Source organism: Monomorium pharaonis, chromosome 10, assembly GCF_013373865.1.
Source record: "Monomorium pharaonis isolate MP-MQ-018 chromosome 10, ASM1337386v2, whole genome shotgun sequence".
Lineage (NCBI taxonomy): Eukaryota > Metazoa > Arthropoda > Insecta > Hymenoptera > Formicidae > Monomorium > Monomorium pharaonis.
In genome coordinates, this window is record NC_050476.1 from 15,519,295 (window position 1) to 15,531,835 (window position 12,541).

General features: G+C 28.5%; 1 protein-coding gene across 2 annotated transcripts; it reads right to left on the minus strand.

The window, feature by feature from the left end:
• Positions 1-948: 948 nt before the first annotated feature.
• Positions 949-7,919, minus strand: LOC105835274. 2 transcript variants are annotated; one of them, XM_036292865.1, is made up of 10 exons: positions 7,136-7,919; positions 6,445-6,614; positions 6,167-6,297; positions 5,839-6,033; positions 5,519-5,670; positions 5,177-5,439; positions 4,547-4,737; positions 3,772-3,901; positions 3,463-3,596; positions 949-3,353 (listed from the first exon to the last, which is right to left on the minus strand). In XM_036292865.1, exons 2-10 carry the CDS (start codon positions 6,515-6,517, stop codon positions 3,018-3,020), a joined length of 1,605 nt encoding a protein of 534 aa, XP_036148758.1. In that variant the 5' UTR covers positions 6,518-6,614; positions 7,136-7,919; the 3' UTR covers positions 949-3,017. The 2 variants fall into 2 exon arrangements, with proteins under 2 accessions (XP_036148758.1, XP_028050241.2); XM_028194440.2 differs by having other exon boundaries at positions 3,772-3,931.
• Positions 7,920-12,541: the final 4,622 nt, after the last annotated feature.

Consider the following 12,541-nt stretch of genomic DNA (forward strand, 5'->3'; position numbering starts at 1 on the left):
TTTTCTTACAATTTACATATACAACATATGCAATATACAGAAAGATGTTTCAGAAATAGGTGACCAAACTTTAGGAGCATATTCTACTTACTGTAAGGATTAAAAAAATGGGTATATATAAACATGGATCTAGAAACGTTTTTTATATGACTTTTTTTCATCCTTAGAGTGAATAGAATATACTCCTAAAGTTTGGCCTCCTGTTTCTGAAACACCCTGTATATTAAAATACGTGTTATAATTTTTAACAGCTGAAATTTGTAGGTAAAAAAAAGTATACAAATACAGCATATTAAATGAATTTATTACACATTTGCGTGTGTACACATATATACATGTGTGTCTTTTACATATACATTAACGCATATTATAATTAGTAGATAGAATTAAAACAGTTTATTGATGTACTTTTATAATTGAATAATATTATTTTTATAATACATAAACTAAACAAACTTTAATTAATGAAATGGATTCAATTAAATATATTTTATTTTTCACAATTAATCGTATACTACGTACAAATTACCATCTCGAATTTTTTTAACTGAGGGAAAAGAACTAAATGTACATATATCTTGCGATTTTAGAAGCAAAAAGTGTTCAGTTGTAATCACTTCATAAGCATAAAAATGAGAAGAGAATCCAAGAGTTTCTAATTTGTTAATTATAAAATAAAACTCTTCATTTTCATTAACAGTAATAACTGTAATAATCCCGAAAGAAGGTAAAATATCTTGAACTCCTAAGCTTAAAATCATATTAGGTTTGTACGTATAATTATTTACTTTAATCCATTTCACTAATAGTAACGATGAATTTGGTAAATAGCTTTGAAATTTAAAAAACAATGGGTGATTTTTAATTGTGTTTACAGAGTCACATGTAAAAAGCACTTCTTCCTTAAACGAAATTTTTTTCAAAATTCTATTACTTAACATAAATTGATTTTTTTGCATCAGTGTCAAAGGTAAGTTTACACTTGATGTTATACGCGCATATGCTTTGAGCTTTTGGTGATTAGCTTCAAAACGCATACACCAGATATTAATTAATGGTCCAAATTTCCTTATAACTCGATGATAATGAAGCATATTATGATACTTTACTTTCAAAGTTTTTCCAAACAAATTGATATAAATTTCTAAATGTTCTGTAATCAAAATGTTTAAGTATTCAATATCTGCAGTTGTTACTGATCGTGCCATGAGTATATCAATAATAGCTCTTAAAGATACATATAAATCCCAATATTTATCACTCTTTGATATCAAATCACCAATTAACAATCCAAAGTACTTTACAAAATAAATTGTCTCGGACGCAGAGAAACCTAAACGAAAATTTTTTAATTTTTGTTTTTTTAAAGCAGAAGGACGGTTTACTCCATCTTCGAGGCCAAAATCAAATATATGTAATCGATTATTTAATTCGTCAAGTGTAAAAAGTTTAGCTTCATATATGTAATGTAAGAGTAACTGAGACAAATTATATTGACATACACCCTCAAATATGTCATGCATAATATCGAATGCAAGATTATCGAACAAATTAAAATTTTGTAAAGAATTAAAAATGCATTCTTCATTTATGCCTGTCTTTGATACGTCTCCTAATCTTATATCTATTTCGTAATTTATTTTTGTTCGTAAAAGGGCATCGATTTCAGTAGTCGTTTCTCTTAATAAATCACGCGACATTTTACAGACATGACATGGAAAATTAGCAACAAAGCTTTCTACAAAACCGCAAATCTCATGTATTCCGAGATTGTCACCTGTAATCAACGTAAGGCAAACGTAGATATCCTTGTTATCACTAGTTTTAAATACAGGATTATTTTCTAAATACTTCAATTCTTTTATAAGTGGTAAAAAAGCACTTTTGTTTCCAAATTCTATTCTATCTTTTTCGTTACATAATAAAGTGAGAAAAATATTGTCTAATTTTGAAGAAAATTGTGGTGGAATACAAGGCAAAGAAAAGTAAGTTGCGCCCATTTTCTGATTGCCTGCATGTCCACCTAAAGGATTTTGTGTTTCAAAAGCGTCATAAAATAGAGTAAGAGGTAGTACTATAGAATCAGCTGGAAACTGTCTCAACAAGCATTTGTATACTTTACCTTGAATAACATTATAAATTACGTTACTTTTTTCAGACAAACTGCGCATATAATTTAATATTGTTATCAAAAATCCTGGAATATTAAACAATCCATTTAATACTTTTTTAATTGAAACAAATTGACCATTCGCATTCACAGGTATAAGTGAAATTTGTCCTTTATGTCGTTTAGGAATGTTTCTTGTACCAATTACATAAGATTCAGCTTCTATAAAACTACCTCTATTTTTAAAAAACTGAAGTCTTTTATATTCCGATTCTAAACCGTGAAAAGGATTTTCATATACATGAAATATTTCTTCTATATTTAAAATTGTTTCGCTATTATCGATATTTGATTTTTCTAGTACTTGTTTTACATTTTTCTTTAGACTTAAAATTATATCATCTTCTATAAATTCTTTTGTTATATCTATTATTTTTTGAATATTACGATTATGTATAGTTTTGTCACTATAAAAAGTTGAAATAAAAGAAGATGCTGATTCTTTTAATTGATCCTTTATATGACTAATTATGATGCTTCCATTATCATTGTAGCGTTTTACATCATGGTAATTATCATTATTGTTGCTTACATCTTGAGTGTGTACGTTTTCAATATTTAAATCTGTGTTTTCTAAATTAAATTTATTTTGAGGAAATGCAGTAATATTCTGATCAATAGCATGCTTACTTAATAAATGTTTTTTAAACTTACTTAATTTATGAAATTCTCGATAACAACTATTTTGTTTACAAACAAGTCGGTTAGAAGAATATTTATGTATATGTGATAAATGGTTAATAAGAAGATCAATTTTAGTATAAGAAAACGTACACAAAGAACAATAAAACATCGTTAAATGAAAGAAGTGCTTTTCATTAAGTGTTAATAAAAATCGTTCAATTATTTACGCATTAGCAATTTTTTCGTGAAAATCTAGGACTGATTTAATAACTTTGTCATTTTTAGTTCGCTGCTTATAAATGTACAGTTGAAAAAACAACCATACCTGTTCACATTCAGTAGGATATTGTGCATCTAATACCATAAATATTTTAAAGCAAATATCTATGGCTTTCAAAATGTTGTCCAATTTATATAAGACATCGTCAACTACGACATAATAACTGTCTATTTGCCTTAAACTTAGACCAACAATAATAATAAATGGTTGCACAGTTTGTTTTAATTCTAGTGCCTTATTTCTCTTCTGTTGAATTTCTATTTCAATATCTCCTGGCGTCTGAAAAATAAGAAACTTTATGTTTTTAATATAAAATGTGTACGTGTGTGCAATATATGCATGCGTTACATTATTGATTTTGTGTATAAATTATTGTAATGTACTATACCTTAATATGTAAAATAAATCCTGAAATTGATTCCGCTATACTTGGCTTCCATAATTTGTTTTTATCAAATTTGACTCTAGCTTGAGGAGGACATACCACAGGCAATAATGATAAGAGTATAACTCTTTTTGACTCTGATGAAACATATTTTTATTATTAACCGTTTGTTATTAATAAACATTAGTTTTGATATTTTGTTATTAGTAAAAATAAAGAATGAATATAGTACATATGGAAGAAAAGATTTATGTGATAGTAAAAATACTAATTTTCTTAAATATTTCAATGCATATCATATTTTTGCTTTACCTTCTGAAATCTCATCTAAAGTGCTCTCATGATATAATGTAAAATAATATTTATCTTTTACATTCTCTTTAATAACTTTTTGTAATTTTTGTGAGAATTGTGGCCATTCAGTAAATATATTAGTTGTTTCCTCAAAAGAAAAAATATAATCATCGTTAATCTGTAAATAATATTAAAAAATAAAATCCACGTGTGTGCACATATACATACATACATACACATAACTAAAATAAAAATATACAAAATGTGGTAATCAATATTTATGTAAAGTATAAAATACTTTTAGAAAAATAATTCATTCTTTTAAAATATACGAATTTTATATAATCCTTTTATTACAGTGACACTTGTTATATAAATATATTTATAAAGCATTATTCTAAAACTTAATCATGAAAAATCGTTAATTAAGAGACAAATTATAATATAAAATAAGCAATGATGATTTTATTATTAAAATATTAAAAGAATGAAATTTTGGAAAGTAGATATTAATATTTTAAAGTATATTTTTCTTTAAACTTCAAAATTCTTTTCTTGAGTAAAAGAAAAATTGTTTAAAAGAAATCTAAAAAGAGACAAATAATACATTACATTTTTACAGTCGATAACAATTATATAAAGAACAATAAAAAAATTAATTAAACATTATTAAAAACATTGTTTACTTTGTAAAATATAAAACAAATATAATAAATATAAATCGTAGAACAAATATTGCCTAAGCGCATTCACGAATGTATATACTTATTTTTAAATAGAAAAAGATAGTTACTAAAGTATATCCGAGTGGTTGCTTTAAAACAGGCCATTCTTCAAATAACGTATGTAAGTTACCATGAAGCTTTGCAATACGTTCTTGTCTAAGTACTCGCGAATGCTCCCAATGATTTTGTACCATAAACCATGGAGCTGTATTATATTTTAGCCAATTAAAATGAGTTGTACATTTGTCTTTCTCCTTCTCTGCCAAATTTTATACAAACTTGTTAGTAACATTTTTTGTAAAGTCCATAAAAAAAACTAAAAATTGTTATATACACGTACATGCAGAAAAAATACATATGACGAGTAGAATGTATTAAAAATAACTTGATAAATATTAACTTTACAGGAAAAAAATGAAGTGATATTCTAATATTTATATCCTCTTCAAAATGATATAATTTGTATATAAAAAAGTACTACTGTATAATTAATGTTTATTATGTTATTATGTTATTATGTTATTTTAGATGATGATCTAGGGATGCTCCCTAATATACATATAATTTGTGTGTGTGTGTGTGTGTGTGTGTGTGTGTGTGTGTGTGTGTGTGTGTGTGTGTGTGTGTGTGTGTGTGTGTTGGAGGGTATGCACATGTATGCATGTGTGTGATATGAATTAATATATGTATATATGTACCATGAGAAATAGACTCTGCATCTTCTTCTATTTCTTCTATATCTTCATCGTCCTGAGATTTTTTTCTTTTCTTGTTTATTATTCCACATTTTCGACATTCTCTCAGTTTATTTCTATAAGAATCCACTAATTTTCCTTTAGAAATTTTTTGTTGAGGCCCTTCAGTTTTAGGTGGAACGTAATAGACACTGATATTTTCAGTAGGAAATATTTTTACAATTTGAGTTGCAATAAACTCAAAATGTTCGTTTTTTAGAGATATCCTAGTTTATTTATAAATGTATAAATTATTTTTCTTTATCAAATTAACTAAATTACAATATTTCTAAAATATTATCTTACCCTTGTTCGTTACTATAGAACAACGACATTAATTTTGTTATAATTACGTCAACAAGTTTAGAACGTAATTGTCTATTAAGTTTTACTTCTTTTTTGTAATTAGCAATAATAATTCTTCCATCTATAGATTGTTCCAAAATTTTTTTATAATCCTAAAAAGATGTATAAATGATGTATTGATTTATAAGAATAAGAAAAACTATAACAATGTTTTTTTATATAATACAAAATTAAATGAGTATTGATGAAAAATTTTACATTTTCAAATTATGCTACGTTTTACTAAAGTTTAAAAAAGTCAAAATTTAAAAAAATCTTACTAAGGAATACACATTTTTAATATCGAGATCCTTTGATTCATGAGCTACGGGATCTTCTATTTCTATTAGTATTGCATTTTCACTTTGTTCCAATATTTCAGGTAATTCGACTTCTTTTTCTTGTTCTATTATTTCTTTGGATATGTCTGCAGATATACCTTGTGTATTCGGAACATTTTCATATCTAGAAATATTCTATATAATATTTTAAATTTAATATACTTTAATTTAAATAAATAAAGAGGTATATGTTATGCAATCACACACGCAATAAAGAAAATAAATAGTGAAATTTATTATCTTTATTATTAATTTTATTTTTTCTAACCTTTGCTGACTGTTCTTTTAAAAACTGTTTCCTTTTTTCTATAAAAATACATCTTGCACCAATGGTTGGTATTAATTCAATTAATGTTTGTTCCGAAATACTCAACAATAATGAAGGGCTTATTTCTTGGTCTATAAGATTAAAATCAATTTTTATACACTACTATACTCTTACAACATTGATGACACGTAATGTTTACCAATTTTAACAAGTACATTGAATATGCAAAATATCTTATTGTTGGAATATTCCGGAAAAGAATTTTGAAGTTAACATACCTAAAAATTTTGATGTCCACTTTTCAAGACCCCATTCTTTTAATGTTTGAATAATGAAGTCGTCGTCGCTCATTTTATACTACGTTGCTATACTTGAGAAAATCAGAATAATACAGAGAAAGACACACAAGTTCAGTTTACCTTCAAGGTTTGTTTCGCAGAAGAACAGCCTGAAATAGTTTCACAATAAAATAAATTAAAATGCAATCAGAAAAAATTTCACGAAGGACACGGTATAAACTCTTTTGGATATACACAGAAAAAAAAGTAATACAGCCAATAACATATGTAATTGCGGGCTGCCAACTACATAAAATACGATACAATAATATTTACTGTTAATGCAAGTACACTGTTGATATTGCAATAGCATATATTACTCTATTGAGTATATCTGTATTTGGCAGCCCGCAACAACATATCTTATTGGATATATTGCATTTTTTTCAGTGTACCGATAAGTTTCGACAATTTCCTGGGGCCCGGTATTCCGTAACCACTGTCAACTATCAGTAAACGTCGTTGCATAGGTTTTTTTATTGTATAAAAACTACACATTAACAACACTGGCAGTTAATTGTCGGTAGGTGATTACGAAATATAGAGGAGGGAAAGCTGAAATATTTCTTCATACAGTGATAGCCTCAAATATCACATGCATCCAAAAATTATCTATGAAATTCATACTTACGAAGATGTTTTCACTAAACACGAAACGATCTCACTGCATGTAATTGTATTACATGAGTTATAAATATAACGTCTCACAACAGTAGACACGTAGAGCCAGAAAAAAAAATAAAATGGCATGCAGAAACGCGGGCTAACCACGCTATTATCTGATACCATTTGTTTCCAACAGCACGTACCTGCGCCATCTATTCGTGAATAACGGCGCCCTTGTGTATAAAATATACCAAATCGTTTGGTTAGAAGAACAAGGCAGTTTTGTTAAAGCTACTATAATATTTTGTTAATATATAAAATAGTGTATAAAATCTAAATTTTAATGCATAGAAAGACGATATTGTACTCATTGAGCATTATTTTAGCTTATGTAACAGAAGATTTAATTATTATGTAGTTTCTGTGGGTAAAATAACTAAAATGCTTAATTGTTGTATGCGAGGTCTAAGAACAAAATCATTTGGTCCACAGAACAAATCAGAAAAGTATATTTAGCAGAAGTAAATAAATATTTTGTTATAGAAAACAAGATATTTGGTTGCTGTTAAAAAATGTCTTAACTAAATGGTTTGGTTGGAGACACTAATTTATTTTTCCTAGTGCATCGGAAGACGGCCGCCGCGCAAAAAAAATCAAAATTATAAGAAATTAATGCTACGCTCGCTAGGTCTGTCGCGGTTCCCCATGGAGATCCCCTCTCGCCTCTCGCCTATTTTCCCGTACGGCGCGAATTCGCAGCCTGTGACGGGGGAGGAACGCTGCTACTCGTGGCAGCTGAGCTACCACGTCACAAAACATACCAGCAACTTAAGCCACCAGTCGTCAACAGTCGTCACGAATAATACAATTAAACATAAATACGATTTATATATAGAAACGTTGATATAAGTTGTTAACTTTTTTTTATTAAAAAGCGTTATTACTATTAATTTAATAAAAATTGTCCTGTTCTAGTATACCACAAGGACAAGATTTTCTTGAATTGAAATAATCCGTTGCTACATAGGGAAAAAGGTCTTTAAATTACATAATACTGTGTGTAATTAATATTTTCAGGATCATGCTATTATTTATATTAGAATGATAAAATGATGATTACAGACAGAGGCACTTCCGCTCTGGAGCTGTGTCCACTTTACATTTTACAAAAGAAAAAAAAATTCAATTCTTAATATCTGATTGAATATGAGTGAATATCTCTTTCGTTTTATTCCAGTTTTATAAATGTATAGGAATTAATTAAAAAAAGTTTCTCAGTAAAATAAATATATTAGGTATTATGATACAAGAAACGCGTGTAAATAAGGATAATGAAACAAACATGTGTAGATAAAGAGCGTCAACGACAGAATTTTATTTATCCTAATCAGGGACCCGGTCCGAAATAAAATTATTATGGTTCGGTTTCAGTTACGATTTAGTAAAATATTCGAAAACTGTTACGGTTTCAACTTTAGTGTAACGGGTTCTATTTTTTGACAAATAAAGAAAACCGAAAATCGTTTAAACTACGAATTTTTTCAATTCCGGTTCCGACTCTAAATTTTCCAGTTCTCAATATGTAATAATAATAAATAATAGTATTTAATAATATTTAATAATAATTTAAATAATTGTGTGCACTGATAGAAAAATGTGTTGTATTTGTAACCATAATTGCAAATAGCATCTATGACATGGTTGCTGTAACCAAATTGGAGATCTTTATATACAGTTAGTTGTGTACCATAAAATGATCTTTATTATAAGCATTTACCATATATATATTATAGTTATTATTACCAATGTTGTAATAGTAATTGCTATAAAAATGATATTCCTAACTGTAATCATTTTACTATGCAATTGTGATGGTTACAAATACAACACATTTTTCTATCAGTGTACAAACAACGAGATGAGTATCGAGAGACACGGTAGTGGCTCGCGCCAAGTGAACGCGCAGCGCGAGCCCGACCGTGCTCTTTACGCGAGTACGCGACTTGCGAGCACCCGAGATTATCGGATATCTGAGAAACGGCTAAACGGAGTTCGATCGAGTTCTAACTAGGCTCAATCGAAAGCTTGGGGTCGATTTGTATGTGAAAACTATTTTTATTTGTCCCCTACGTACCCTATGAGAGGAGATATCAAACGACGCAAAGTCCAAATGTCAAAATTTTCATTTAAGAAACGTCGTTATCGTCACCTCCTGATCGACCTCTCAGATCAGAAAACGTCACTTTCATACTTTTGATGCAAGAGGCGCTTGTGTGCTATGCGCCTCGGGTTATTTAGGAACCTGTCACACCGACGAAATATAGTGGCATGAGCAGCGATCACAATCGCATGCATCTCGGGTAACGTTCCGTTTCACGGATAATAATGTCTAATGTTAATCATGTGCGTAATAAAATGGAACGCAGTCATTCGCATCGTCACTACGGCGTGTGTAATGGATTATGTGGGTTGCCCATGTGGGTCGCGTGAACTCGTGAAGTGACGTACGTAGTGTGATGAATGTTATGTTATTGTTATGACAGTTTTCGTGAAGTAGTGCATTTTTTAATTTTTATTATACCGTTATGTCTAAACAATGACTGATGTGTCTCTTTTTAAGAATTTATTCGCAAGAGAAACGTATGCGCAAATACCCGCTTTAACAGAAAAGTTGCAAGTTTATTGGTTAAAAGCCATATGATAGCCAATAAATTTTCAACTTTTCTGTAAGAACAGAATTTGCGAATACGTTTCTCTTAGAAATGAATTCAAGAATCGAGCCTCAGAGAGAAACCTCTCCGAGGTTTTTCTCTGTGGAGACTGTGTGCAGACAGTTCGCGAATTGTTCTTTATTAATTGTTTGAGGTACTCGTGATCATCGAATGGAAGAGAACTTCGAGAGAAAGAGAACAGCGAGAGCGGTCAGTGGAAAGAATGGGGACTGGAATGCAGCTTATATTATTTTGTGTGTGATGGCTATTTTAATCTGTTGCGGGTTTCACGGCAATGATATGATAACCTGTATATTACATCGTGGATTACATCGTGGAGGCAGTGATGAGATGCGGGCCGGGTTTTTCGCGCATGCGCGGCGAGAATGATAGCAGTGAAGTAGTTAATAAAGAAAAAAAAAAAATGTACTGTTGATCGCCCTAATGCAATCATGTCAAATTTTTTGAATAAAAAGAAATAGCAGATATATTTATGTACAGATACGCACATACGCTCTCAACGTACAAATATATATATACATATATTTACACACAGATATACTTTCACATATAATTATAAGAAATTATTTTATTCTATAATAAAAAATATTAAAAGGAAAATAGGTGTTGAAATAATTTCAAATATTTAACAATACAAACAAAACATTTTATTTTTGGCAGAAATATTAAAGAATACCAACATTTGTTGCAAGGGTAAGGAAAACTGCCAAAAACCTTACCAGTATTCATAAAACAACAATTTATCTTTAAAATACAAAATAATATCATAAACGTAAGAAATTGCAAAGTTACAAAGACACAAAATATTATAGTAGTATACTAATAAAATATAATAAAATAAAAATACTTGTAATCAATTTAATGATAAATATGTTTTATAGATAAATATAATTTATAATATAATACAACTTCTACATTACAAAAATAATTTTTACTTGTTATATATTATTTATTAAATTTAATTAATTTATTAAATCCGTTAAAAATGACAAATATAACAATTACTATATACTAATTCAAATTATTAAATCTTTAATTTTTAACAATATGTAGCACATATTATCACAGTACGTAGTTATATAACACAGAACAGTATTATCAGAAAGGAGATATGGAAGGCAATGCAGAAATTGGAAATACTGGAAAAGCTAATAAGAATATGCAAACTGGTAATAACAGATTCGAAGAAAAAGATTAAAATCAATGGCTGCGTTCAGCAGAAAAAGCAGCTTTGCAACTGTTGTAAAATTCTTCAACACGACTGGTTTATACGTTTAGATCTAACAGGAACTAAGAGCAAAAACCAATCGTGTTGAAGAATTTTACAACAATTGCAAAGCTGCTTTTTCTGCTAAACGCAGCCACTAATTAACATTCCTAAGATTAGACAGTCAGAGAAGGTGATGGATTGGCCTCAATCGTGTTCAACCTGATTTTAGAAATGATAATATTTAGAATCATATGTAGCATGTATTAAAAAATAGAGGCTGGATATTAAAATACAAAAATTTGTTTTTTATTAAAAATTATTGCACATTAAATCTTTGGCTTTAGTCACTACAATATATTATTAACACAGTCATGTAAGTAAAACTGAAATTCTAAACGCAAATATTAAAAATTATGTATAGCATACATAAAAAAGTAGAGGCTAGATGTAAAAATGCAAACAAATGCAACAAAAAAAAAAAAAAAATTAAGTATTATCAGATGTGCATTGTTTTCCGTATAAATTTTGTGTATTATGCAGTTCTAAATGCCTCGCGTCAATTTCAAAATTTGTACAATTTATATTTTGAGCTTGTAAACTAGATCGAATAACACAAATTGAGGAAACAGTATCATTTGACAGTCGATTCCTTTTTTTACATTTGACATCTGAAACAATAGAAAATATTCTTTCGGCCTCAGCATTAGAATGAGGATAAGAAAGGACTACTTGAGTTAATAATTCTAAGTTTGGGAACATCTTAGTCCCATCAAAATTTTCAGATTGTAGTATTTTAGCCCACATTTCATCTATTGGCAAAGAAGCTAATTCTTTTTTTTGTTGCTCATCAAAACTTAATGGTAAAATTGTCCGAATTCAAACGATAATTTTGTTATATTAATATTATGCTCTACCCGGTTAGCAATATAAGTTAAATTTTTAATTTTATGTCTACCTTCATTATATAAAGCTATATTAGGATCCAAAAAAATTAATTGTTTAAAAAGTTCATTTTTATAAGGTAGAGACGCTTTAGCATTTCTCGCGCGCGCGCGAACTGCCGTAACATAAAAATCCAAACATTTCAATCTAATTTGTTGCGCGCATTCGAAAGATAAAGTCTCTAAAAGACATTCACAATCCGGTCCCACATTTATGTCATTTATAGGTTTTATATTATCTTTATTATCCAATAGTAAATCTAAAGTTGAAATATTTTCTAAAACATCAATTTTTACCAAATTTACGGCTATTTGACGAATTAATTTTTGACTGCTTTCATATAATTTATGAATTAAAATATTACGAGATTGAAATAATACATTAAAGTTATTAAAAAAATTTAGTGCAAATTTTAAAAACAGCAAATACGCTTTAATAAAAATATCATTTAAATGTTCTAATATAATTTCCGCGGATTTTAATTTATCTTCTACTGTTGCTAACATAAAATAATTTTTTAAAATTTCCCAGTTATCTAAAAGTCTAA

What these genes read in the sequence shown, in the direction of transcription:
- LOC105835274 (XM_028194440.2), bottom strand. Translation starts at nt 6,517, where the DNA reads ATGAGCGACGACGACTTCATTATTCAAACATTAAAAGAATGGGGTCTT. An exon ending in TAAAAGAACAGTCAGCAAAG is followed by an intron (nt 6,034 to 6,166) that starts GTTAGAAAAAAT and finishes AATATTATATAG; the next exon opens with AATATTTCTAGATATGAAAA. An exon ending in TTTAGATGAGATTTCAGAAG is followed by an intron (nt 3,597 to 3,771) that starts GTAAAGCAAAAA and finishes ATGTTTCATCAG; the next exon opens with AGTCAAAAAGAGTTATACTC.